This window comes from Macrosteles quadrilineatus, unplaced genomic scaffold (genome assembly GCF_028750875.1).
Source record: "Macrosteles quadrilineatus isolate MER2022 unplaced genomic scaffold, UCM_ALF_1.0 Scaffold_3__2_contigs__length_128488019, whole genome shotgun sequence".
Classification (NCBI taxonomy): Eukaryota; Metazoa; Arthropoda; class Insecta; order Hemiptera; family Cicadellidae; genus Macrosteles; species Macrosteles quadrilineatus.
Window position 1 is genome coordinate 125,475,535 of NW_026542596.1, and position 27,584 is coordinate 125,503,118.

The window sequence follows — 27,584 nt, forward strand, 5'->3', positions numbered from 1 at the left end:
GAGTTTTATTTGTCATGGAAAGTCCACAACCAAGTAGGAAAATGTATTTGAAGAAGAGGAAAAAGAGAAAAAGTTCTTCCAGTGATAACCATACCTTTTTTGTTTGCTTTGGAAAAAACTTAACACTTCTATAAAGTATGACATAGGGACATAGGACATAGGACAAATATGGGAAGGAACAATTTACCCAACAAAAGAAACCCATGTAGGCTATTTATTATTTTTATTTATTTATTTTTGTAAATACAGTAGTTGGAGTCTTAAGCTTAAAGTGGGACCACAATTTCATAGAGCAAATAACATTTTTTTATTTCCAATTTTTTGTGATTTCTACAGCATTTATTGAATGCATTTTTTATGGTTCCAGCTGGACCAAACTGGACCCAGCTGTTCCTGATCATTTGGCTATAAATTAATAATCCTAGCAGATGAAACAGCTGATCTTAGTAAGTAAAAACACTTATTTACAGATCATCACATACCATTCTTCACTCATCTTTCACTCATATTTGGGTTAAAATACAGACCTAAGTGGTGCCCCATTTCAATAAATGATAATTGATACAATTTTTTGTTTGTTAGATAGCATAATTGATTACTCATAACCCAATGACAAATGGCATCTAAATCTGAAAATTATCGAGCTTAGAATATATCCAAGCAACCTTTAGATTTGAAGGTGAGCTCTTAACTGCTACCCAAACTATTGGAAACTAGTTAAACTTATTCCCAGACGTTTAGAAACCTCATGGCGTCTAGTCTTTTAGTTTCCTTTTGTCATTCTTCAAAACATTGCCTTAAATAATCTCTTCTGTACAGAAAATCACAACCATTATTCCAGCTGTGCCTCATTCCTAAACAATAGTTATATAAAGATATAATCATCATAACTGTTATATAATAGATAATACTCTAGTGTTGGTTATACAACGAACACACAGCTATTCTTGAGGATAAATAATTCTCGAAGGAATAAAGGAAATAAAATCAAACATTTGTAAATATATTGAATTTATATTAATCAAAATTGAAAATATTTAACATCCAAGTTAAACAGTTGCACTGTTTGAGCTGCATTTGATACAAAATGGACTAAAAAGCTTTTGGTTACAATTTCTCCTCATCAAATTGTCAATATAAAAATGCTTTAAACTATTTACACAATATGGCACGACAAAGACAGAATACAATAATAATGGTCACCTTCCAAATCATTAAAACTAACTACCTATTATTTGGCTGAAAAAATATTTAACTCAAAATACAGATTTGCTTGGTAAAATTTAAAAATACATTTTACAAATTTGATATTTTAAAATCTACTTTCTACAATATGGCTACGATACATTAATTTCAAAGTTTAAGCTGGGTTTTCCTAGACGCGGAGTCGGCCAGCGGAGAGCGGACAACGGAGAGCGGACTCAGCTTGTCTTAGGTAATTTAATGTTACTGTTTTCCTAGCAGCGGAGCGGAATGCCATGTTAATTTCAATTCCGCTCTCCGTTGTCCGCTCTCCGCTGGCCGACTCCGCGTCTAGGAAAACCCAGCTTAAAATGTTAAACTTGAGAAGGATTTCAATTTATATAGACCCAGATGAACAATACAAATTAATTCAGGTAATGTTTATTTTTAGCGGTTTTTCCTTTTTTTTACAATTTTACACTGCAATCAATACAGCTCATAGATAAAATTGAATACTTAAAAATTTAGACTGAGATTTGTAATTTTTGGGTTATAAATTTATGATTTATTCCACCAAAAATGCTACAAGGCACAAATGTGTACTGAAATTTTAACACTAACTATTACAGTAGAGTCCCGCAAACTCAACACTCGATAAGCCGGCAGTCTGGATAATTCGGCCATCACCTGGATTAGAAAATTTGTGATTTTTATGTCCGAGTTAAACAGGGGCTCAAGTCAAACCATTGGCAACTCCTACCAAGGATTTATTTTACGATATCTGATGACTTAATACTGACTTGTAATATAAATATAAATACAGTAAATAAGGCAGCTAAAATTGTATTGTTCTTACTTTTAACCCTAGTTCCCGATTACCCGGCATTTCACAAATTCAGCACCCTTCCAGTCCACATTACGCCGAGTTTGCAGGACTCTACTGTAGTTTAAAAAAACATAAAGTACCTTAATACAAGAATATACAGAGCCAAAAAATAACCAAAAATGTTGAATGATAAAAACTAACAAAACGAGCATAAAAATAGTAAATTAAATTGTAGCTCGTTAATTAATATTTAGTTTGTGGAATCAGCAGACATAGACAAACTCTGCCTGTGTTTCTTCTTTGTTTCTGTAGACTTTAAATGACAATTTGGTTGATTTAGACACTATACATAACAAATGATTTAGAGGTTAATTGTACAAACAAATTTTGGTTTGTGATGTTTTTTTTATGATGAAAAGATGGATGAAAAGACATAATGATGGTAAGAACTATGTCCAATTATATCCTTATGGTAACACACATGTGTCCTTAATGGTAACACAAAGCTGTTTCAGAAACCAGAGCATCATTGTTTAGCCATCATATAAAATCTAAGTTTGATGAATGATGATTTACATTAATTAACTATATACACTTTTCTTGAGGTCTTTTAAGTACTTCCGAGAAGAAATTGACATTTTTCACTTCCTTTGAGTCTTCGCTCTTTGAGCAACCATTTCCATTTCAACTTCTTCATCGAAAATCTTCAAATCCTTTACATAGTACCAGACCCCAGCGTCGAAAAGCGTCCCTATTGTCACAAAGCCTGAAAATACATTTTACATTTAGAATATATTGTACTTGGTAAAGCTATCCTTTTTTTGAGGAGATTTAGATTGAGTAGATTTGAGGAGAAGTAAGGATAAGTTCTGTCCAATGAACTTAATTTAAATTCATGTTTTTATTTTCGAGCACCTTAGTCAAATATGTTAAATGTAATAAACCCAATTAAAATACCAATTTATGTTTTAAAAATTATGCCTACAAAATTAGATTACATAAAAACACTAGTTAACAGTTATTTTTCAAAATTTTTTCGGGGGCGGGGCACCACAGGTCCCCTGGCACTGGGGGGCGACTTCGACCATCCCTGCTTCAGGGCACTCCAAACCTGGCTACGCCACTGCCTGGAGATACTATACATTGGCACCCTTATATCAAATTTAATAACAATCTGAAAGACATGTGTTGTCTGAACACACATATTGATACAACTAACCTGTAGCCGTGAAGTTGAGCAGGAACCTGAGGGACTCGGCATTGTAAAGCCAACAGTTGCCTGTCCCTGAACATGTCTTTCCCCACACCAGGCAAGTCTTGTCTGCAACACCATATATCATACCCACTGCACCATTTGATTGTCGAAAGTCAATATAATAATAAGCCTTAAAATCAAATGTTTGTTTGTCCGATTGTATTAAACTTTGGAAAATTGATCTCTATTATGTCTGGAAAGGTTCTAGCCACAATTACACAAAGCCAGTGAGCGGGTAAGTTATACCTGCTTCTGGTAACTTTGAATACGCTACAGACAAGTAACCTGTCCCGTCCTGTCTGTCCTACAGGCCTCGTGTAAACACGGATAGTGTTCTGCTCCTGCCAGACTGCCAGACTGCAGTCTGGTTTTGTCCTTGGTCGGCCTCACGGGCATGTAAATGATTTTGTAATTATACATGTTTTTGATCTGGTTATGACGTGTATGTGTGAAGTAATTTTGACGATGGCTTGTGCAAGAGAATATGTTTGACATATGATGACTGAAGAGAAGATTTGAAAATGGGGTTGTAAACCCGAAACTATAGTCATCCACGACAATATAGGACTGATTGACGACAGGTTAGTAACCTCATTTTATGTCTATTATATACTCCATCCACAAAGTTTATGCGGTTTGAGGGGAAGCGATTCCATCCCCTTCACCTAACCCTAACCTTGAATCCACAGCCGACAGCTGATCAGCTGATACATATCTTGAAAAAGTGGTGATGAAATCCAGGAAACCTTCGCCTTAAACTGCCTAAAGTTTGTGTACGGACTACTTTAGCTAAGAGAGTGGTGCGATATTGTGGTTCTACAGAGTGGTGGATAGAGGTTTTCTTAAGTTGCTTCAAAGACCTATATACCTTCTCTACATTCTTTCCATTCCATGGATAAAGGATAAAGCTACTGATAAAAAAAATATATTTCATCCATATTGAAATGGGTGTTTTGACTGACAATCAAGGACCAGAAAGGGAAACTAGAAGATATAATTTTGTTCCAGATGTCTTTAAAATAAACACCTCACAATTAACCAAGAAATCTCTTTTGAACACTGCATTGCATTGATGTAACACTTACCAATGAAATAGCCAAAAAGTATGGGAGAAGGTATGAAGGCAAACATACTCATAAGCATGAGGCCGAACCCCATCGCAATTGGCTTATCTTTCTCCTCCACACATCTGGAACATAAAATCCCATGGGTGACTGATCAGTTAACAATCAGTACCTAATAACAATAACAATAATATCAATCAGTTAACAATAATTAGCTATTGCTATTCATTTATTAAGTATTCATTAACACTCCTGATATACTATACTATGGAATATTTTTTTCTGTTTTTACTAATACTGGCACAGACATTGCTAATGTACTTTAATTACCTACTTAAAATATTCAAAACGCGAAAAACCCTTTCATATTCATTCTGTGGATTTAAGAATGCAATCTTTGTAGCTGTGATTGTTTTCCTCTTTTTTATTCTACCTAAGAACTCGTTTTATACCTTCAGATCAAGTAAACTTGTAAACTCAATTAAGACTTCAAACCCCATTCTGTTCACTTTTCAATCCCTTTTTCTCCTTAAACCTTTTTTATCCATTCTTACCCATTTTATCTCATACAAAATCTACCCTACTTACAATATATAACCATCACTAACAAAAAAATGTACCTGACTGAAACAAGGAAATTTGAGGCTCTCCCTGTAGCTCCACTGAACTTCAGCATGCAGACGACGGCAAGGAACATGTAGAACTTGGTGGTGCAGTCCACGGGGCACGGTCCTGCAGTGATGTACCACGGGACATCCTCTGCATCTCCCTCAGGACCTCCCAGGAGTCCCTCCTCCACTAGGGAGACAGGAGGGTCCGGGGTAGGCAGGAAGGGAGGGCGAGGGGCGCAGGAGCAGTCCGTGTACACCTGGAACATGGTGGGGAGACTAAGTAGTGTAAGTGAAAATAGAGGGTAGTTAAGGTAAGTCATAGTCTCAACAAAGCAAAGAAATATTACAAAATAAAATCTCCATTCAAAAGCTGTTTTAACATACTTTTTCCTTCAAATCAGAATTTCGTTAAATGCTATCCAACTGCAATTCTGGGTCCAGATTCCCTTTTAAATTTATGGTTTTTGATCAAGGATAATTCTTGACAATTTTACTAACAAGGTTAACATTTTTTGTTAAAAAAACATTGAAAAAATACAGAAACAAATTGGAACAAAAGAAAGTAGGAATCTAAGTGACAAAAGAAAATTTAAAAAAAATTAGGAAGTAAAGAAACAAGGTGGACAAGGTGTACACACACTTGTCTGAACAAAATGATTAAGAAATATGTCATTCTAAAAAACGGTCTACTTGGTAGAATGCAGTAGTGATGACTTGTGCACCTTTATTACTCAAAGCAGTTTTCCCATTTTCCAGGACTTTTTAGTAAAAGTATAATGATCATGGACAACCGGATTCAGGTTGGAATCATCAAAAACCTACCAAAATTTTCATATGTTCGAACCTGCCACCTCCTATTTACCAAGCAAGCACTGTAACCACCTTACCAGTCCAACTAAGGCAGCATTCTTCAGAGTAGCAAACATATAAGAAACAAAAAATACACTACATAAAATAAAATGGAATTTATTTACTACTTACCTTGGAGCCATTGACGAGTGTCTGGTAGGACCGACATCCAGCATGACATGGAGAGATGAAGGTTCTCCCATCAGGAGAGCAGACTGGGGAATACTTGACATAGTCACAATGACAGTCTTCATTGCAAGGCGCTGATGTCTGCAGTCTGAAATCACAAACTGCAAATTCAATTGCGTAAAGTAAAAACTGATTATAGAGTTTAATTTTTAGTCGAGGAAGACAGAATATAAAAAGTTAAGATCTGAATTTAAATTGCTATGTAGGTATTGTTTTTAAGAAAAGAGAGTATTTTCCCAATTAATTACATCCGCCATAAATTTAAACAAATTACCATTTTTTTCTATTGAACAAATACAAGATACATTAATTTCCATTTCTTTCACATCATCACGTCACATAAATTATCAGGGGTTCTCTAGGGTTAAATTATGTTACTGACATACAAATTACTTATCCCAAAAACATTACTTTCCTTACTTGTTTACTATCTACCAGAGAGTTAAGATTCTCAATTATTCAATAATCACTCGGATGATATTATTTGCCTAAGAGGTAGAGTAAGATACGCACTTACTCGCCAGAAGAAGTGATAGCGCCCTGTGTGTCATTGACAGGACAGCCCAGAAAGGCGTAGGAGATCATCCCCATGACACTGATGGCACCGACCACCACGTTCCAGGCAGCGAGGTAGCGTGCACGAGGTTTGTACTTGGAGATGACAAGACCTGATATGAGGATTCCAAAGGCTGAAAACACCAGCCCGACCGTACCTGTGGGAGTCAGCATGTGAGTGGAACAACTTAAAATGTTTACGTGTGATAAGCACTGAATAAACTTGACCTGCTTACTCCCCTGTGTAAGACTATGGTATAATCTATGAGTAAAGATAAAATATTTTTAGAAAATAATTGAGACTATTTGTGAGTAGGGTAACTTACTTAAAATATTTCTGGACTACCTTGTTAGCTGGATTTTTTTATTTTGAGAAACCTGTTCCTGTTAGCAAAGCTGAAGGGGAGCTTAGTGGAATCCCGTTCATAGAATTCTCTGATTACGGATAAATTTTCTAAAATTTAAACTGAATTTAACAGTACATAGAATACTAGAGCTGGAGTGTTGTTTTACTAGTTTCTCTTGTTCAAAAGTTGGCTGAGAAGAAGAATGACAGTAATTGTGGTGGAAGGAGAGTTAATAATCTTAGTGGCTGCCTCTGATGATCTTTTGTACAATAGTAACTTTACTAACCAGAATATCTTAATATATTCTGAATAAAATAAGTTTTCTAGTATAATTAAGATTGTTGTTTTACAAAGTTGAATGTGGGAAGCTTAATACTGGAGGGACATAACAATTTTGTTCATTCACCTGTTATAAAGCTCGAAGCTGATGCCGACTGTTTGTACATAGTTTCAATGTACTTTGGCATGAAGATCCAGTATGGCATGTAGCCCATGAAGTAGAAGATGGCAGCAAAGTTGTTACACATCAAGGTGGGGTTCATCATGAGTCTCTTGAAGGTTTTCATCATATCTGAAATGTATTAGAATAATTTTAAATTCATTTTTTAAAACTTTACTCTTAATTTTAATTTTGTAAATTGTTTGTAAATTCTTTTGTAAAATACACAGAAAACGTCTGGAGCTTGACTCGTTTCCTGCAGGGTAGTAATTTTTTTTCAATTTAACCTTTATTTTTAATATTGTTATTTTCTTGTATCTGGGCAAAAATTCCTAATTTAGAACAACTCACAAAACTTAAAACTGTCCCGACAGCTTTCACCCTTCATTTAGGTGGGCTTTTCCCACCAAACTGCCATCACAGACTACTGAACTCCTTATAAACTACACACAGACCACCAAAATGAAATTCTAGCACAGTCAAGCTTGCACAGTTTCCTGATTCGGAATACAACACATTAGACCACTCAATACGACTGAAAGTTTACTGCACTAACATGGTAAACTCAATGTTAACTAGTTAGCTTGTCTTCTAAGGGGAGCGAGCTGGTCTAGTGCACGGGACTTAGTTTCCTGAGGTCCCGGATTCAAATCCCGCCAAATAAACAGTGGATTTTGTTTAAGTGATAATGCTGCAACCCCTAGGTCAATTCTGGGCTCGTACCTAGAGGTAAAAAGAAAACAAAAAACTTAGTCTTCTAGGTTGCAGCACTTGTCAGAAAAGTTTTGCACAGTTTTGTCGAGTTATGCTTGCATAACCAGTTGATTGTGAAAGTAGATTTAATTTCCTAACTTATAATACCCAATGTATTGGTTCTTTGTGCCAAACCAACCTTGGAATGAAGCTGGTAGTTCAGGCTCCACAGATTTCTGTTCTTCTATAGCTGCCTTCTCAGTTGCTAACATTTTCCTGGCAGCAGCCCTCGGTAGTGTTTTGGGGAAGAGCGCCAACAGGGAGGCAAACATGAACAACAATACTGCTAGAACCAGCCATCCTGGAAATAAATAGAAAAAATAAACTTATTTACAAAACATGATACATTAAATTCTAAAAAATATTTTGAGCTGATTCTATCTAACTTTGTATGCCTTACTTGTATACTTATTAACATTAAAATTTATAACTCTAAGATATCAAGTTTTCAGTTTATGCTTCCGATACAGATACAACAGAGACAATTAATATTTTTAAGCTGTTTATCCAAATTAAGTCCGTTATTTAGTAAATTAACTAAGTATAAGTAAAGTCATTAATTGATTAGGATTTTTTAAATGTTTGGAACAATAATCCAAAATAGTGTTATGGCTTCTTTCTAGGGGGCTTCTTTCTTTCTTGTTATGATAAGCTCGATCCTATGTTATAAACTCTGATGACTACCAGGAAAGCAGACCTCTCTTAAGGGGAAATGTTATTAATACCACTGCTTAGTTTGATGTAAAATATGTTTCCAAAAGCACTATTGATTAGGTAAAAACACGTGTGTGCAATAATTACAAATTGTATACTTGCCTAGCCACCAGGCCCCAAGCCACCGAGGATCCCCCATTTTGATTGTTGGAGTCAGAGATGGTGAAATATAGAGCTTCAAACAAAAAGAAGCCAACGCATATCCAATGGCTGGGCCCAACATGCGGAGAAAGTAGGAGAAACCTGGAAATAAATTAATCAGATGAGTACTACTACTTCATTATTTTTTTAAATGATCTAAAATGCTTCTAAAAAGTGTAAAACTGTATGTTTATCTTTTGGCATCACATTTGAATCTGCAATATAAAACCAAACTTCTCATTTTCTGAGTGTTAGAGGCAAGAATGTTTAACATTTCCCAGTACTGTACTTATCTATACTCACTGACTAGTGCAGGAGTCTTTGACCTCTTGATGTTGTCATCCATGTACGACACTCCCAGCGTGTAGTACAGTGAGCCCCCCACCCCGGACACTAGCTGTGCTGTGAACAGTATGATCTGCGGGGCCAGGTTAGCCTCCGCCACATCACACCCCGCCGACCCCGCCGTCTGACACAGGATCTTGCGGTTCTGCTTCTCTGCAACAATCTTATTGTTTACCTGATGGGGCATTTTTTTCTGTTGATATTTATACCCTACTCTTAAGTATTCATATCTGATCATATGGCTGTCCCCTTTCAACTCCCACACAAAATCCCTGTCCAAAACTATTCAGGTCTATTGGATCTGAGGAAAGTTAATTCCACCTACTTATGACAATGTGTCACTGAAAATTAAAAAGCTTAAAAAGTGAGCCTTGAGAAGAATCCCATGATAAAATCCACCTATCTAAATGGGAGGTTGGCCTCCATCAATTGGGTAGCTGTTTTTAGTGGAGGCTCCTAAAATGTGCAAGTATCGATTTTTTATTGTTCTGTACAGCATGAAGAGTACAGTATAGTACTTCGATCAAAGTGACAATCTTACAAAATTTGTAGCCTTATATAAAAAAAGTTTTCTTTGAGAACATTTTTTTAAATATCTACAATAAAGCAAGGTTTGGAGATATTTTGAAAAATATTCTCATGAAGGCTAAATCTACGAGGCAAAAAATCCAGATTTGTAACGCCCCATCAAGTAAGTAAAGCAAGGTTTACCGATAACTGCAGCGGTGGTGTTCCCATCGTCATAGTGTCCCCCGTACTCCACGGTGAGTGACAATGCGTCTAGTCCTGGGCCGTACAGGAAATGTGGCAGAGCATTCATGAGACAGAACACCACGACAGTGTAGACACCCAGGGCGATCCACCGAGGCCGATGTCCTCTACCTGCGTAGTAACTGAGCACCACAGAGACAAACAGCTGGCTGATGTCATTGCCTACTGTGATGATACCTGTGCAAACACAGAGGACTATGTAAGATAAGAAAGATATAAGAAAGCAAGGTATGCCATAGAGTTTAGAGAAATTGCATTCATTGGGTTGTAGATTCATCCAGAGAAACACTTTAATGAAGACAATAATCAATAGTCAAAGGACATACTTGGAAGATGGCATCAAAAAGCATAGGGAAATTGAAGAAGACGATTTAAGGCCAGAGAAACTAAAACAATGAAAGAAATACACAATAATAAACTGCAAAAGACGCATCAAGTTGGAGGGCATTCAAACACACAGAAGTGTTTCTTCCTCACTCTTCATTTTAAGTGACGACTCAGAGAAGTAAGATACAGAGGAAACACGTTTATGGGACAACCATGCGCTTTCAGCTCTGGTGTGTTGAGCCGGAAATATACTTGTGACAAGCAGGGAAGAGCCCGAGCAGCGAGCTCTATGCGGAAATTTCTATCGCACAGGGTAGAGAGTCTTCCTTTACTGTGAGCGTTATTATTATTTTTACCTACCCATTATAATTATTATCATTTGAGATGGGAACACCACCTATGTGCGTATTTTAACCCAAATATGAGTGAAGGATGAGTGTAGGTGAGGCCTTGTGTAGCTTTGTTACTGACTAATACTATATGGTATCAGCTGTTTCATTAGTAAGGAACATTTATTAAAAGCCCAATGATCAAGAACACCTGGCTCCAGTTTCAAACCATCAAAGAGTAGAGGGGTGGTGTTGGACTTTGCCCTAGACGCTAGATACCACATAAGTGTACCATAGAGTAAGAGTGTATCCTCTATTCCTAACTTCTCTGTGATGAATATAAAAAATTTATAGATGAAAACTCAGGTATAAATTCTTCAAAATGTAAAATGAATGCAAAAGACAAAATTAGTTTACCTGTTGTTTTGCTTGGTATTTTAAACCGTTTCTCCAAGGTGGTGATTGTGCCGTTGAAGTAGCTGTATGAGGCAGAGAAGATGCAGCCGAGGATGCCATAGAGGATCACGTAAGCCTTCTTGTTGGCGAACCTCTGCAGCAGTTTCCCCTTGCAGCAGCCTATGCCACAGGTTGTGTCTTCTGAGAGTACGATGTACTCAGTCAGCCGCCTCTGTCTCTGCAGCATCTTGTCTGCTTCTGAACCTGAGACATTCATGTTGAACTCATTATTTTTTCAGAATTTTTTTTAATTTGTTTTAAATAGGTAGGATAGTCACCTTCTTGTCTTTATGGGTGAAATAACCGCACACTGAAGAAAAATGGGAAGACCCTTTTTGCCAACCCCTGAAGCAAGGTTTTGCCCCCTGCCCCTTTAAAAGAATTCAATTAGTGGGGTCAACAAATAAAAAAACTACTTTGGTAAAAATAAAATTGATAAATAAGTACTGGTACTGTCTCCCTTTTTTTTGACAAACTAGTTGAACTACAGGAACAGGTAATATATCTTAATGTTATATTTTAAATGGTTTCTAAAAAGTATATGAAGATCTCTTTTCAAAGTTGTTTGGAAGACTTTTACTTTGTTATTTTCTGACAGTGATCAAAATAATGTTGAGAAATTGTCTATGTCTATACAAAGCCAAATCCTGACTATACTGTACCTTTGACATGGCCATTCTCCTCCAAGTGAACTGACTGAGAATCCTGCAAGTCCTTAAAGTCCGGAAACTCTGCTGTTCTTTTAGGTATCATCCGTTCCTCCTCGGCCAGAGAAACCCCTCCATTTTCTTCCGACTGTCCGGGTTTTTGGTTCATTGTAAAACACTTTTAGAAATATTTAAAGTCTTTGATAAAAATATAAAAAGTTTAATAGTTACATTTTTACTCAATAGAAAATTTTACTTAACAAACCACCAAAATAATAGTCGTTGGTTTAATTATATATTTTTAATCACTGAGATTGAACTCAAGTACGCTGCATAACACACTAGAAGATTTTCTTCGTTTGAGAACGGCTTCAGACTTATAAGGTCATTCCCACCTTCCTGTAAAAGAAAGGTTAGTTATTTTATCTTATCAGTCATGCACCTTGAATAATGTTTAGTTAAATGTAGGTTTATCTTTTATATAACCAAGTTAACCTAGCTCAACTTTGATATATAGGACTAAACCTAGACATATACAGGCCTCTATTATGTAACGGAGCCAGACAAAACATAGACAATAAATAGTATTGAAAAATTGTATGTTTATGACAAATTCTGATATAAAATTATAATAAAGTGTTGAATTGATAAATTTTGTAATAAGTACTCAACAAAATATTTCATACATAAATACTTAATGTGAACATACTTTATGTATGTTTACTACATACTTAAGTAGAATTAATGATTATCAAATTTACAACTTAAAAAAATGAACTTTACTTGCATTAAACTAACATTTACAGGAATTATTCCGCTGTCTGTCACGGCCCAAATGGCATTTTACGCGGCCTACTCCAAGAAAACTAAAGTAACGATCATATTAAATTCTAATAGTTGAATCGTATTCACAGGATTGACGAGAGTAAAATAATAAAATAAATCTACTATGATGTTTATGACCTATGCAAATTGTTAAGTAATAATGTGCATAGCTACAATAGTTCTATTAGCATAAAATTCTTGGAAATAGAGACTTTGTAATGAAAACATAACCAGTCAATTCGTAATTAAAAAAAAAATTTATTTAAAACATTGTATGATTAAATAAATTATTTTTAAATATCCTTTTTACCTCGATTATTAGAAGAGAAATGTGCTATTCTAATATATGATTTTTACTGTCAAAGAAAACAATCACTAATTTTTGTATTGGTTTTGAATAGAAACATTTGTTATTAGCTACACTAATTTAGCTGATATTTTTTTTTCTTACTGGCAATCTTGTATTAGAATTCTTAACCAACCCCTTACGTTTGAATAAAACACATAAATTAGGTAATAACATTACAGTTAGCACAAAAACGGATACCTGCAGAGGATTGATATTTGAAAAAAAAAATACCAACCAAAAGTCAAAATTAGAAACCAGTCATAACAGTGTCGGCTGCTTCTGGCTAATGATCCTAAAAGTAACATTTTATCAGCAATATAAAGCAAAGGTCACTCCCTGAGCCTGACTTTTGGACATTCCAGCCACATTTTATTGTGAAAGAAGAGTAAATTCGTATTTATTCCATGGTAAATTGGTGGAAGTTGTTGTAATCTCTGGTAAGTCAAGAGAAATAAAAATTAATAAAAATAGCATCCTTTGTAATCCTATTATTTCCTTACGATGTACGTTCTAAAACAATTTGGTTGACTTCTAAAACAATTTGATTGACTTGAACCACAAGCTACTTAAACTGTGCATAACTATGGGAACTGTTTTAGCCTACAGTCATTCATATTAACACTGTATTTTATGAGCATTACAAAGATTTTCTGTTGAGAAAAAATGTTTTTGTTACTATTATGTTAAATTAATTTGAAGACTTAGCCCAATGCAAAGCTATAAGTCTATAGTCAATTAGGCACAGATAAATGAGCCTATTTGTTTTGGTTAATAAGATTTATTGGATTATTTAACTCTCATCTTAAGTTTTGACAGTCAATATGGGTTAATCAATACTATTTTTTTCAATAATCCAAACCTCTTCGTAGCCTACTAAAGATCAATTAATATATAAGGTGTCCCGGAACTCTCTACCAATATTTTAGGGCATTGTTCCTGGGTAAGTAACATATCTAAACATCGAAGTCCAGAGTTACTCACACAGCCGCCATTTTGTTTTTTTTTCACTTAATTTTTTTTCTGAAAATTAGTTAAACATACTAAATTGAAACTTTGCACAAACATTTCTGACAACTAGAAAAAGCTACGAAACAAATGAAAATTTTCAAAATGCATAAAACTAAATGGCGGTTGTGCCCACTATGGGCTTCCGGACAATTTAAATATGATATAGGTACATGTTTCTTACCCAGAAACAATGCCCAAAAATATTGGTAGAGAGTTCCGGGACACCCTGTAGATTAGGATCGAAGAAAATAAAAAAAACCGATGAATGTAGTCGAGAAATCGAGAATCCCATGTATCATCTGAATGGCTTCCGGCTAAGAAGACTGTCGGGAGTTGGTAAGCTGCTCCCCCGTGCCTGGGACGCCAGCGAGTGCGTCGTGCAAAATGCTTGTCTTGACTGTACTCTTCCATTCCTGACCTAATCTCTTAATCCCTTCTTTGCGGGTGTGAGTAAACTGTTCTCCCTTGGCTGTTACATACATTTGATTTATGTTCACTAAACTATTGAGTTACAGACTAGTTAGAGTTTAATTGTGTAATGGTAATAGAATGTAAGTATGTAAGTAATAAGTTGAGGCAACAAATAAATTACAGCAACCCATTCTAGTTTCCAAACACTATGGCCCAATGATAGTCTTTAGAAAGTAAAAAAATTGAACACTGCTTAAAATTGTATAACTACTGAAATAAAAAATATTGCGTTATCAAATTTGTGTTGCTCTTGAATAATGCACGCATTAGCATTCCACTTATAATACTTACGTTCAAAAGTTTACAAGTTTTAGGGATATATTAAATAATTGAAAAAGTTTTTAAATGGTAAAATGTTGTATTTCCTTGTCTTATCCTTGAAATATTAATGAATAGTCTATACATTTACACCAATCATAAATATAATCAAACGATCTTTATGATCAATAAAGATCCAAACTATAGAAAAACTCAAACTTAAAAAACATTGATTTCTTATCAATAAAAAACATCATATTTTTAAATATTTAAATAAATTGTTGAAAATAATTAAACTCTCTTTGTTAACAATAATATACTTGAAAAATTGAAAACTCATTATAAAAAATAAAATATACTAGTTAACAATATAGAAATAATAATTTTTTTTAATATTATAATAAACCCTTGAAAATAATTAAACCCTCTTTATAATCAATTATACTAAATGAAAAAATAAAAACTCATTATTAAAAACATACTAGTTACTGTATCAATATAGAAATAATACTATTTACACGAGTTTCTTGGAATACTTTACCTACGACCGGTTTTTAATTACTAATAATCACTAAACCCGATTTCCAGAAGAGGTTATGTTTTCGTTTATGTATAATCCCTCATTGCCACTGACAGAGATGCGACGACTCGTTGTACCAATCACTAAATGCACCTATCGTTATCATTTAAATTGGCAAAGAGATGGTTAGTTAAAGTTCGAAGCATTACAATAATTCTTTAACTTTTTTAAATTATTTTACTTTTTCTCTTAATTCTTGACCCTCATTGGTCAAGTAATGTTCTCGTGTAGTTAACTAAAATAAACTGATACATTACCCGTGTACATAGTTAACTAAAACTATGATGTCATGTAAGTAAACAATGCTGTTATGTGAAACTTTTCAATTTTAAGAACTGAACCGTAACGGCATTTAAAAAACTGTCGTAGGTAAAATATCCAAATAAACTCTTGAAAATGATTAAGGTTTGTCACATGAACGAAGCATGAACGAAGTCCGTAATTTTTTTGCGAATTGCTTACTAGCAATTTGAACGAAGTATTTCTGCGAAATCGCACCACTCAAATAACGTTCTCTTGCAAGGTTTACTTCGTTTTTTCTCTTCCTGTACTGTTTCCCTCCATTCTCCCGTGGCTTGTCTTGCACATTATTGATCTTAACATACTTGGAATGACACCAGCTCACTCACAAAGGGTAAACACATATAAATATTCTATAACAAAATCGAGTATATCATCATAGTATGCTCATTATCTTGTAGGTATGAAAATCAATAGTGTTTATCAATGTTGTTAATAATTTTGCCTTTAAGGATACCGAAATTACAGGTTATACACGCGTACTTACAGTAACTGTTAACACAGCATCTACGGTCCTACTACCGTTGGTACGGTCATAATACTTTAGATCCATTAGGGTAATTTGTAACCAACTCTGAGTCAGATGAAATCTGCAACCAAAGATAAGTACAGTGGTCACCCATTGCAGATTGAATTTTCTTAAAGAACTTCATATGTTGTTTCCTTCTTATCAGGAAGTAGGGTAAACAGAAGTGGGATGTAGTGTCCATTCTCCACTGCAAAAATGGTAAACATCTGCTTGAAATTGTCACAGCAATAGTCGAAGGTTCTATCCATTAGCAAAGTCTCACTGTCTTAGCATTTCTATATTTCTCTCTGTTCCAAATATCACAATTTTATTTTCCTTATCGTTGTCTAATAGAAAGTTCTTTCCCCGGCCGGTTTCAATGTTCATGCTATCCAGCGCCAGTTGAGTTTGAAGTAAAGTTTTAGGTAGAGGTGGCAAAGATTTTCTTCTCGCATTGTAAATATTCTTCCTGACCTTCGAGCTATGTTTTTCAGTGACTGTTTCCTTTCCACTACTTAATTCTAATTCCAATTTAATGATTTTCTCGGGTTTCTCTCAAACAACTGTTCTGTTGCTTTTCTTTTGCAGCTATTTGATATCGCTTGGACTGAATATTTGCTTTCGTCGGGGTCATGATTATGCTGTAGATTGTGCTCTAGTATGTCAGTTGTTTCCGCGGGAGTACCGCGCACGGACGTTTTACCTCAAGATATACCACACAAAATCAATTGTTTTCGTATTATGTTATCACATAAAATATGCATGATTGTTTTCCATGCGAAAAGAATGTTTACGGTGCAAATGTAATGTTTGCTATCATATTTTTTATGTTGTCGACGTAAACAAAAAAACATTATTTGTAATTGTAATTATAAACAGTTTCGATAAGCAAAAACCAAAACTGTACAATCAATGTAAATTTGGACTTGTTATATAAGGCCTAGGTAAAAAATGTCATTAGTTTTTAAGCTTTCGTAACTGGATTAAAGAAATTAAGTATTCCAATGAATGTTTTTATTTAAAAAGTAATTAGTCTTTGTAGTGTACCGAAAAATAACGTTGAAAACAAAAGTGAAAGTGGATAGTTTATTCTCAAACCTATAACAAAATTAAATTACTTCTAAAAACAGTTTGCTACAGAAACTTTACATGGCCTAGGTAAGATGTAATTATTATGTAAAACAAATTGTGATGAAAATCACTCCAAAACTCCCGCCGCGGGCATGGAACTTTCGGTGTGGCATGGCTCAAAAACAAAATTTGATAACGCACTATATTTGCGTAGTGGTACGACAATCATTGGAGCATAGTGTTTGGAAACTAGAATGGGTTGCTGTAATTTATTTGTTACCTCAACTTATTACTTACATTCTATTACACAATTGAACTCTAACTAGTCTGTAACTCAATAGTTTAGTGAACATAAATCAAATGTATGCAACAGCCAAGGGAGAACAGTTTACTCACACCCGCAAGGAAGGGATTAAGAGATTAGGTCAGAAATGGAAGAGTACAGTCAAGACAAGCATTTTGCACGACGCACTCGCTGGCGTCCCAGGCACGGGGGAGCAGCTTACCTACGCCCAGACTGTCAAGTCTAGTTTAAACAATAAGATAGCACAAGTGGGTGACCAAGTTGACGCTAAGGATTATTTTTATAGAACGAGGTTTTATTTATAACGTGCAAATCATGGCCAGAGTATAAATAGCCGCCAACTAGTACAAATCGTTTGTATCCGGTCGGACCACGTTGCATCATAAGTCTGTGTGGGAAGAATTAGGTTCAAATCGCTGAATAAATTCCAAACACCAAAATTTTTTACAAATAGGAGTGTTTCTTTGCATTTTAAAAAGTGTTTATACTATTTTGAAGTACCGGTACCGACAGGTTAAAATGTAATCAATAACAATTTAATTTTTTTCTATTTCGAAAGATTCCACTAAACATCAAACTATGCCATAAACTAATAAAAATACAGTTATGACAGTTTAATTTTTCTAATAATATAAAATCAAAAATATTTCCACGTTTCTTTCTTTCAGCATGTTATTTACGAATACAATTCTAAGCTTATTGTTTATCATTCATACGTAAGAGATTAATATTTTGTTTTGTCATAGATTGTACTGTACTCAAACTTACATAAAGTCTACTATGAATATCTTTAAAGTCTGTCACAAATATTCATATAAACTCGCCCGATGATTAAACAGAAAATTCACATGTTGAGGTTGAACAAAAAATTTTTGACACAGTCTGAAAATACAATAAACATTATTTAGATCAAGTATTAGCTCATGAGATACTAAATTTCGTCAATTAATTTATCTAAGACTATTCCCTATATGGAAAAAGGCGGAATGAAGAAAAACTTAATTTAGCTAACGTATGGACTGCGCTGTAACAGCTGTAAATTTTTAAACAAATTACAAAAATCTTTAACATTAGTTCACTGTATATAATAAGACCTCGTGGCGCAACGGTAGCGCGTCTGACTCCAGATCAGAAGGTTGCGTGTTCAAATCACGTCGGGGTCAATAAACTTTTTAAGCTATTAATTTCGTAAAAATAGAAGAGCAATATGTAAAATATAGTTGATACTTTTTTACATTACATTTCATAACTTGGGCATTCACTAAAATTGTTTTAATCTTCGTAATTCTTTTGACTATTTATTCAATTACAACACGAATAATGTTTTAGTGTGAAAATATTACGGTTTTAAGAACGAAAATATTTTCACATTGATGATTCAGCAACCCTTAACTTAACAGCTAAAATTGATTTTAAAAATACAACTCCACTACACATGCGAAACATGTGAAACCTTGGTATAGGTAACTCTGCCAATCATGTCACTAATACAAAAATTGATGACATTTGGTTTTTACAATTTTTATACTGCATTAGGCCTAGTTATTTGTTATTTATTAATGTCCATTTAAGGGGAGCGGGACGTCCCTATCCCGAGCATGTTAAATTTACCAACTTTAGGTAATTTTTTCAAAAAAATAAAGAGCTATAAATACCACCATAATTTTTATTTTATTTTAAAAAGTATATCGTCGTTACATACCCTACCACTTAAAAAAAATATCTCTACTAAAAATACTTTTTTTTACAATTAATTTAAAATAGTAAAAATATATTAAATTGTACAAATAATATTTTTTTTATGTAACTTCCCATCAAGTTAGAATATTGAAAGTGGCAACACTATCAACTGACAAAACCAACGACAAAACCGACCTCATAATTAGTTCGTCAAAAATGACGATCAACTTGAAATGTTTTTTTCTCCATGAAATATGTATGTTTACCTCAAATTGTTGTGTTTTCTTGTAGAGGAAAATCTAAATAAAAATTGAGCTAAAAAACCAAATTCTAGATTTTTTACTATTTTCGGTACCTAAGAAAAAACTAACCCCAACCTCCCTTAATAGATGAGAAGTAAAAAATGTAATCTGTAACGCAGTTTTATCCACTACTTTTTATGAAAACATAGACATTTATTTATTTAAACTACAGTCCCGTACTTCGTAAGTTATTGCTGTAAAAAAATATAGGACTGTCATTAAAACTAACATGTTTGCCTCTTCATGCCTTGTTTGTACTAATACCTAATTCTTTTTCAACCTTTTTCAAGCTCTGAGCACTCTCTAGTTTTAAGAAATTTATAAGTTACAAATATATGTATAAATGTATAGAATTAAAAAAAAACATTAAAAAAATAAATAAAAAAAACAAATGTTTTTAGTTGAAATAGGCCTAATGGTACACCAGAAAGGTAATTTGAATGTATACAAATGTACTGTACTTGTTTTATCTAGCATTTACAATGTGTTTGCCAACCCGGCTGACGGTCTTATAAGACCAAGTTGGAAAAATGCGAGTCTGCTGTGTGAATCATGAACTGGTTATACTATGGAAATATTGTAAAACTTGTACTTAGATCATGTAAATAAAGCATTGTTTCATTCATTCATTCATTCATTCAATACCTAATTCTAGAGAAATGATGTTCACAGCTAGACAACGTAGGCAAATAACTACAGTAGAGGGTGGAGACCTTCAACTTCAATGTCTGCATTTCATCAGCTTTAAATTGTTTAATAGTTTGAGATCAGTGCAATCATCAGGACACTTCTAGGGATTTCGTATAACAAGTTAGCCTATATGTCAGTAAGTTCTTGTATGTTAAGTTTGTGTGCGTGAGATGTTAGATACAATGGCATAAAATAGAAGGAAACTACAGAACTTTATTTGACAACATTGACTAAGTAAAGGATCGGGGAGATAGGATAAACACTATTGGTTATACTTGGGACTTGTACTCGGCGTTGTAAACAAAACCCAAAACACATACCTTGACCCAAATCTCTTAAATGTTTATTAAAATATATACAATCTAAACACCATAATAAAGTTTAGATAACGCAATCAGAATCTTATAAATTAAGGGTGATATACTAAAGAAAACGCGAAATACCCCCGTCGCAGCAAACCTGCATCCTAAGCGAATTTCCATTTTTACCCGGCTTGATTTCTACTAAAATATTCCCTATAAATTTTCAGATTTATTTCCTATTTAAATAACATTAATTTTAGTAGTTAGGTTTGCTGCTACGGGGAAGATATTGAGATGTGTTTTTTCAATTGAAATATTGATAGCTTAGTATGAAATAAACCAAATTGCCAAATTTGATTAAAATATATCCATAAACAAGCAAACTAGAACAGTTTATTTATTCTCCATAAGAATAACATGGGAATTTTAAATTTACAATTTTTTAAATTTTCTCCGTAGTCAATGAACATTCAAAAACACTTCAATATACTAAATTATTAGTTTTTTTAAGCTCTTCAAAATGATCTAGAGAGAAATTTAGAAATTTTAAGTTTTTAGGGTCAAAAATGAGAAAAACCCATTTTTACCCCATAAAACCCCCCATAAACCCCTGATCCCATGGTCCGATTATGCTGGTTCGCGAACTCGTTCGAATAAATGTAGGTTTACATGTTTGTACCAAATTTCATCAAAATCGGATCAATTTTGCTCGAGTTATCGCGCTAACGGACACATATATAAATATATATATATATGAATTTGAACGGATGGTGTTTTTGGCCTCTGGGGACCTCAAAACAAAAAAGTAAATCGGTCCCGGGTCTAGGTCTTACCATGAGACCTACGGTAATAGCTTATTCCCTATATGGGAAATTCGCTAAAAATAGGGGAAATTGAGTTATCCATTTACCAATAGTTTCCAATTATCTTATATCAAATAATATCACTAGGCTTTAGGCCAATGTAAACAACTGTAAAACAAACGCTACAATGTTATATTTAGGCTAGCAGGACGGTAGGACCACACCACGACACAGTAGGACACTTTAGCCTCAATTGAGCCTTAGACCAAGTAAACAATCCTATAACTTACCTGTACAGAGGTTGGCGCTAGAGGCTAGCAGGACGGTAGGACCACGGTCCACGACACAGTAGGACACTTTAGCCTCAATTGAGCCTTAGACCAAGTAAACAAACCTATAACTTACCTGTACAGAGGTTGGCGCTAGAGGCTAGCAGGACGGTAGGACCACGGACCACGACACAGTAGGACACTTTAGCCTCATTTGAGCCTTAGACCAAGTAAACAAACCTATAACTTACCTGTACAGAGGTTGGCGCTAGAGGCTAGCAGGACGGTAGGACCACGGACCACGACACAGTGGACACTTTAGCCTCATTTGAGCCTTAGACCAAGTAAACAATCCTATAACTTACCTGTACAGAGGTTGGCGCTAGAGGCTAGCAGGACGGTAGGACCACGGACCACGACACAGTGGACACTTTAGCCTCATTTGAGCCTTAGACCAAGTAAACAATCCTATAACTTACCTGTACAGAGGTTGGCGCTAGAGGCTAGCAGGACGGTAGGACCACGGACCACGACACAGTGGACACTTTAGCCTCATTTGAGCCTTAGACCAAGTAAACAATCCTATAACTTACCTGTACAGAGGTTGGCGCTAGAGGCTAGCAGGACGGTAGGACCACGGACCACGACACAGTGGACACTTTAGCCTCATTTGAGCCTTAGACCAAGTAAACAATCCTATAACTTACCTGTACAGAGGTTGGCGCTAGAGGCTAGCAGGACGGTAGGACCACGGACCACGACACAGTAGGACACTGATTTAGCCTCAATTGAGCCTCCGGCCTTGCTGTGCCAATTGCTTGATTCGCTGATAATGCTTCCAAATCCATCCTTTGTTGAGCGTTTCCGAGCTGAGCTCCTTGTGTCATATCAGCGAGTGTATTGGTAGTTCTGCTAACATTGGCTCGACTGATAACAGCAAGTGTAACATTATCTTTACTTCCTAGAAGTTAATGGGTTGTAAAATTGGGAAAATCTGGAGAATTTAATACAATTTGACCCCCAACTTTACTTCATAGTTAAAAATGTCATTCAATATATTGAAATCTGTATCTAATACATATTTACTTCTACAAATTCTGGTATTTATCTTCCTTAAAAGTTTACGTGCTGTTGAAGTGGCCAGAATCTTTTTGTGTTCCATAGGTTTTGAATATGTTATTGTAGGGTGATGTTATTGATATTATTAAGATAATCAAGTACAATTTCCATTGCTCTCAAAAGCGCAAACCCCGTGATACATTGATCAAACAATGGATATACATGATACTGTATACAATTTAGGGGTGTTTAAAAGTAAACCACCTTGCGTAGATGATGTTAAATAAGCTTGATGCGCTATTATGAAATAATCTTTCATATTTTTTGCTCTCTTAAGGAGATCAACAATTAATGTAAACGAACGTAAAAATGATGAGATCCCAGAATCCCCCTCTGATTTAAAATTCAAGTTTTATTTGTCCAAGGTTTAAAGAAGTATTCGTATTCCGAGGGGGAGTGGGAGCAAAAAATTAAGAGCAGAAATTAAGTCAGGGATTAACAGTGAATTTTTAAAATTGACCCTGTTTCAAGACAAGCCCCTTCCTTGTTCTTAGCAGCGACATAAAAAAGAGCAAAGAAATCGGAAAAGTTGATCCAGGCACGTAAATGAAAAATTACATTCTCTTCGGTAAGACCTTAAGTACAGCGGGATGAAGCGGGGTCGCCGTAGTGAAAATCACTCCTGCATTCGGCTATCAGACAATCTTAATTATGGGGAAATATTAGACAACTCACTTATAACTAGACCTTCAACATTTTTATTTGTGTTTTTCCTTTTTTTGTACAAAATCAACCAATCCATAATTGAGATGGGGACGACACCTATGTGCGTATTTTTAACCCAAATATGAGTGAAGAATGAGTCAGTGTGAGATTATCTGTGTTAGAATGTAGAATTCACGATTCTGATTAGTTAACATTCTTATTACATTTTCTTTTTCTTATTAAATTTTATCAACATTCCATACGGAATTTGTCACTAGGCGGACAGCTAAAGTACAATAGTAGTAGTGTACAAACTAAAGTACAACTAAGTTACTACGAGTGTCGTTACGACTATTTACGTGAGTTGCGTACACTACTTTACCTACAACAGTGTGTTTTCATAACTAAATATACTAAAAAACACTACTCATAACTTCTAAGGGATGTTATGTTTTCGTTTATAACCTCTCATTGCCACTGACAGTGATGCAACGAAACATTGTACCAATCACTAATTGCACCACTTAACAATTAAACTGGCCAGAACAGCTGATTAGTTGAAGTTCAATTCATTACAATTTTACTACTTTTCTCTCAATCTTTGAGCCTCATTGGTCCGTTACCCGTGTTGGTAAAACTATGTTGTTATGTAAATAAATAATGCTGTTATGTGAAACTTTTCAATTCTAAGAACTGAACTGAAACAGCTACTTTAAAAACTGTCGTAGGTAAAATGTATAACGATTATCATTTTACAATACAATATAAGATAACTTACCTAGTCTGACAGTTGTACTCTTGTGTGGCTACACAGAGATAACCAGTGATTGTTGCATCATAATATCTGTTACAGACTATCCATTACTCCCAACCTCAAGTGTCAAGTACGCTAACTGCAGAACAAACAATTGGAGATTGAATTTTACAAATGATTTCATTCACATTTAGGTAAAAACACACAGCACTTCGTGTCTGTCTGAATATAATTATAACAACCAGGTGGATAACGCTGGTGTTGAAAGTGCATCTACCATTATTGGGAATGGGTTAGCCGATTTTAATTAGCAAACGTTAAACGATATACGTTTTAATTGCTGTATTAACGCCGTGTTTGTCTTTTATGCAGTGTGATAATTAGTTGATTTTTTTAGAATCCGAGCATGTAAATACATGTAGCACACCTGTGAAAGGTTTTCTATAGTTATTTGTGAAACTACACCTTGTAGACGAGTGTGGAAAGTTTCTCGAGTGCAGCAAATGCAGTTTACACTCGTGTTACCCATAATATTTTTCATACAGTCACTATAAATCATGTAAATAATTAGTCTTTCAACCACTGTACAACACGTTTTTTGGTTAGGTTAAATCCGAACATTGAACGAAATGGAAAACGCTGCACCAGCTAATCGTAGTCGTAATATTTTAAGTGCTGCCAACTTATTTTCAAGTGTACACGTATGCATAATAAAATCACGCTGTTTTGTGTTTAGTTAGAATGGTGTGCGCCAAAGTAAGGCTTTCTGTACTAATCTGTACAATGAAGCCCACTTTGTCCGGAGACTGTAGGAAAAATATATGGTACTCGAGTACCATATTACCATATTACATATGAAATATCGTAGGCATTTTGTTCGAACTAGGTTGGAGACTGAGTAAACTCAATCTCCGAGAAATGTGAAATGTATTTAACCATCGTTTGTAACTAAACGTTACAATACTAACATCATTCCTAATCCTAGAAAGGTCTAAAATAAAAAAAAAACACACGGCTAGTAATTTCAAATGTGGTTTTTTGCCAACGCATCGCATACAAACTGTCCAAAATACACCTCCTTCGTCCGAGGGTAAGGGTAGACCCAACAACTACTCCTCAACCCCGTATTATCCCCTTGCATATCAACATGCAGTAATCTCGTCTTAACAGCGTGGATTATACACTGCCGTGCTCGCCCATTTATATACCATGGAGACGCTAAGGGTAGACCCAACAACTACTCCTCAACCCCGTATTATCCCCTTGCATATCAACATGCAGTAATCTCGTCTTAACAGCGTGGATTATACACTGCCGTGCTCGCCCATTTATATACCATGGAGACGCTAAGGGTAGACCCAACAACTACTCCTCAACCCCGTATTATCCCCTTGCATATCAACATGCAGTAATCTCGTCTTAACAGCGTGGATTATACACTGCCGTGCTCGCCCATTTATATACCATGGAGACGCTAAGGGTAGACCCAACAACTACTCCTCAACCCCGTATTATCCCCTTGCATATCAACATGCAGTAATCTCGACTTAACAGCGTGGATTATACACTGCCGTGCTCGCTCATTTATATACTATGGAGACGCCGCGCGACGTTCGATGGCTTTTCTTCTAATTGCGTCTTTTTATTCCAATGCATATTTAAGGCGCCTTCCGACCCCGTTCTTTTAAACCCAATTTCCATTAGGGATCAAATATTCAGATGGTGTGATTAAGGCAGTGATCACAATGTCCTCCGCTTGCTCTTCTAATGTCCCGGCTTAGCGGGGCTCTTCAAAAATTCTCTTTTGATTAGAATTTTTTGCAACGTCTTAGTTACTGTCTTTCATGAGCTTAGTGGATATTGTTCAAGTCTCAATGCTGTAAGTGACATTTTCAGAATTATTAATTTTATTGTCGGAGAAAATCTATAGCGGAAATAAAAAAAAGTTATTGTGGTATGAATTAAAAATGTAATACTCATCTAAAACATGAAAGTGAAATAGTATATAACTTGTCTGGTAATTAGATTGTTGTTTTAATTTAATCATATTACATTGATTATTGGGTTAGCATTAAATTAATCCTCATGCAATAATTTACACATAATGATATAACATATCATTATTTTGACATATCCTATGTCAATTAATATATTCTCTGAAGGAATGTGACGTTAGCATATGATAAAAAATATAATAGTTTACTCAATACTTTAATACTTTTTTTAATACTTTTCATTTCAATGGCGACCATACAAAGTAGGTATTTTAAGCCAAGTATGAATGGAGATGAGTATAGGATGAGTGGCGCGATCTTGTAGTCTTGTTAGTGACTAAGGGCAACATATTCCTTAGTCACAGCTGTTAATTAATAGCCCGTACAGCTAATGGCAGCTAAGGGATCTACAGTTTATAGTGGAATCCGAACCACATTTTTGCCTTAGTATATACGAATTGGCCTAATTATCATGATAGTATTGCGGATAGTTGTAGTACTCACTTGTGCGGACGTTAATCCACACGAGGGAGTATCGCATCCACAGTGCATGCCTATAAATATCCACAATTCGTGACCTCCTAGTAGCTGGATTACAGGACGACGCCACCCGTCCCAGTATATAAATAAATAAAAATATAATAAAAATACGAAACTAGGAACGGTTTTTTTAATTATGTACCTCACAATCCCTAACCTTTTTTCACATTGTAGCCTACTTTAAAGACATAAATTAAAACTTGGAACCTACGAATTTTAAAATATATAGTAAACACAGAACAATACTGCCCTTTTTTCTATTCAAAACCAATAGGCAGTTAATAGTTACTTCGTTGATAGGCTAAAAGGTTCGTTGATGGCATTTTTTGTATTCCAAATTTGTTTTATTTTTATTTGTATTGTTACACGATACAAGCCTCTCATGTGTGAATTTTTGTTAACACACCTTTCTATGTAAAAGATTGTTATAATTTTTAATGATCTGCGTATTTAATGAATAATAATCTCGTGTTTTAAGGAAGCTATCTCTAATTGTTTGACAGTGATTTTTATAGTTTAGTAAAACCTAAGAATCATTCGCTTCATAATTAATAGAACAAGCACAATAATCATTATAAAACTAAATAAGAAATAGGAAATATTAAATTCTAATTAAAAGTGTAATAGGCATTTTTTCATAAAATTAACAATATTTTTGCAATTTCAATTTCAAAAATAAAAATTGTCCCCATTTTGAACTTTTTTATAGGATGAATGATCGGTTGGATAATTTCAAAGATAAAAATGTTTATATGAAACAAACAAAATGGCCGATATCTGGTTAAGAAAGCGACTTTGGAAAAAACATTATTCTAGATTTTCTCTTTATTTTGACCCATAAAACCGATTCCCAGAGTTTGTCTGTATACTTACGGGACACCCTGAATATAGATATGATTGTAAACAAAATAACAAAAATAATCACACATCATATATTTGACGTTTAGCAATTAAAAGAATGGTTTACAAACGGAGTACCTATTGCAATTTACTTAAATACAATGTTGTTATT

General features: G+C 34.7%; 1 protein-coding gene and 1 non-coding gene across 3 annotated transcripts; one reads left to right on the forward strand and one right to left on the reverse strand.

The window, feature by feature from the left end:
* Positions 1 to 1,554: 1,554 nt before the first annotated feature.
* Positions 1,555 to 21,721, reverse strand: LOC128989564 (solute carrier organic anion transporter family member 74D-like). 2 transcript variants are annotated; one of them, XM_054411464.1, is made up of 14 exons: positions 21,657 to 21,721; positions 11,816 to 12,199; positions 11,115 to 11,357; positions 9,982 to 10,218; positions 9,229 to 9,423; positions 8,887 to 9,027; positions 8,210 to 8,371; positions 7,285 to 7,449; positions 6,494 to 6,689; positions 5,920 to 6,064; positions 4,948 to 5,195; positions 4,349 to 4,452; positions 3,228 to 3,329; positions 1,555 to 2,774 (listed from the first exon to the last, which is right to left on the reverse strand). In XM_054411464.1, exons 2-14 carry the CDS (start codon positions 11,967 to 11,969, stop codon positions 2,650 to 2,652), a joined length of 2,217 nt encoding a protein of 738 aa, XP_054267439.1. In that variant the 5' UTR covers positions 11,970 to 12,199; positions 21,657 to 21,721; the 3' UTR covers positions 1,555 to 2,649. The 2 variants fall into 2 exon arrangements, with proteins under 2 accessions (XP_054267439.1, XP_054267438.1); XM_054411463.1 differs by lacking the exon at positions 21,657 to 21,721 and adding an exon at positions 21,542 to 21,588.
* On the forward strand, positions 18,566 to 18,637 carry Trnaw-cca (transfer RNA tryptophan (anticodon CCA)). The gene has a single exon. It is a non-coding gene; the product is annotated as a tRNA-Trp (tRNA).
* Positions 21,722 to 27,584: the final 5,863 nt, after the last annotated feature.

What these genes read in the sequence shown, in the direction of transcription:
- LOC128989564 (XM_054411464.1), bottom strand. Translation starts at nt 11,969, where the DNA reads ATGAACCAAAAACCCGGACAGTCGGAAGAAAATGGAGGGGTTTCTCTG. An exon ending in AAAGACTCCTGCACTAGTCA is followed by an intron (nt 9,028 to 9,228) that starts GTGAGTATAGAT and finishes ATTTATTTCCAG; the next exon opens with GTTTCTCCTACTTTCTCCGC. An exon ending in ACTACCAGCTTCATTCCAAG is followed by an intron (nt 7,450 to 8,209) that starts GTTGGTTTGGCA and finishes AATACATTTCAG; the next exon opens with ATATGATGAAAACCTTCAAG.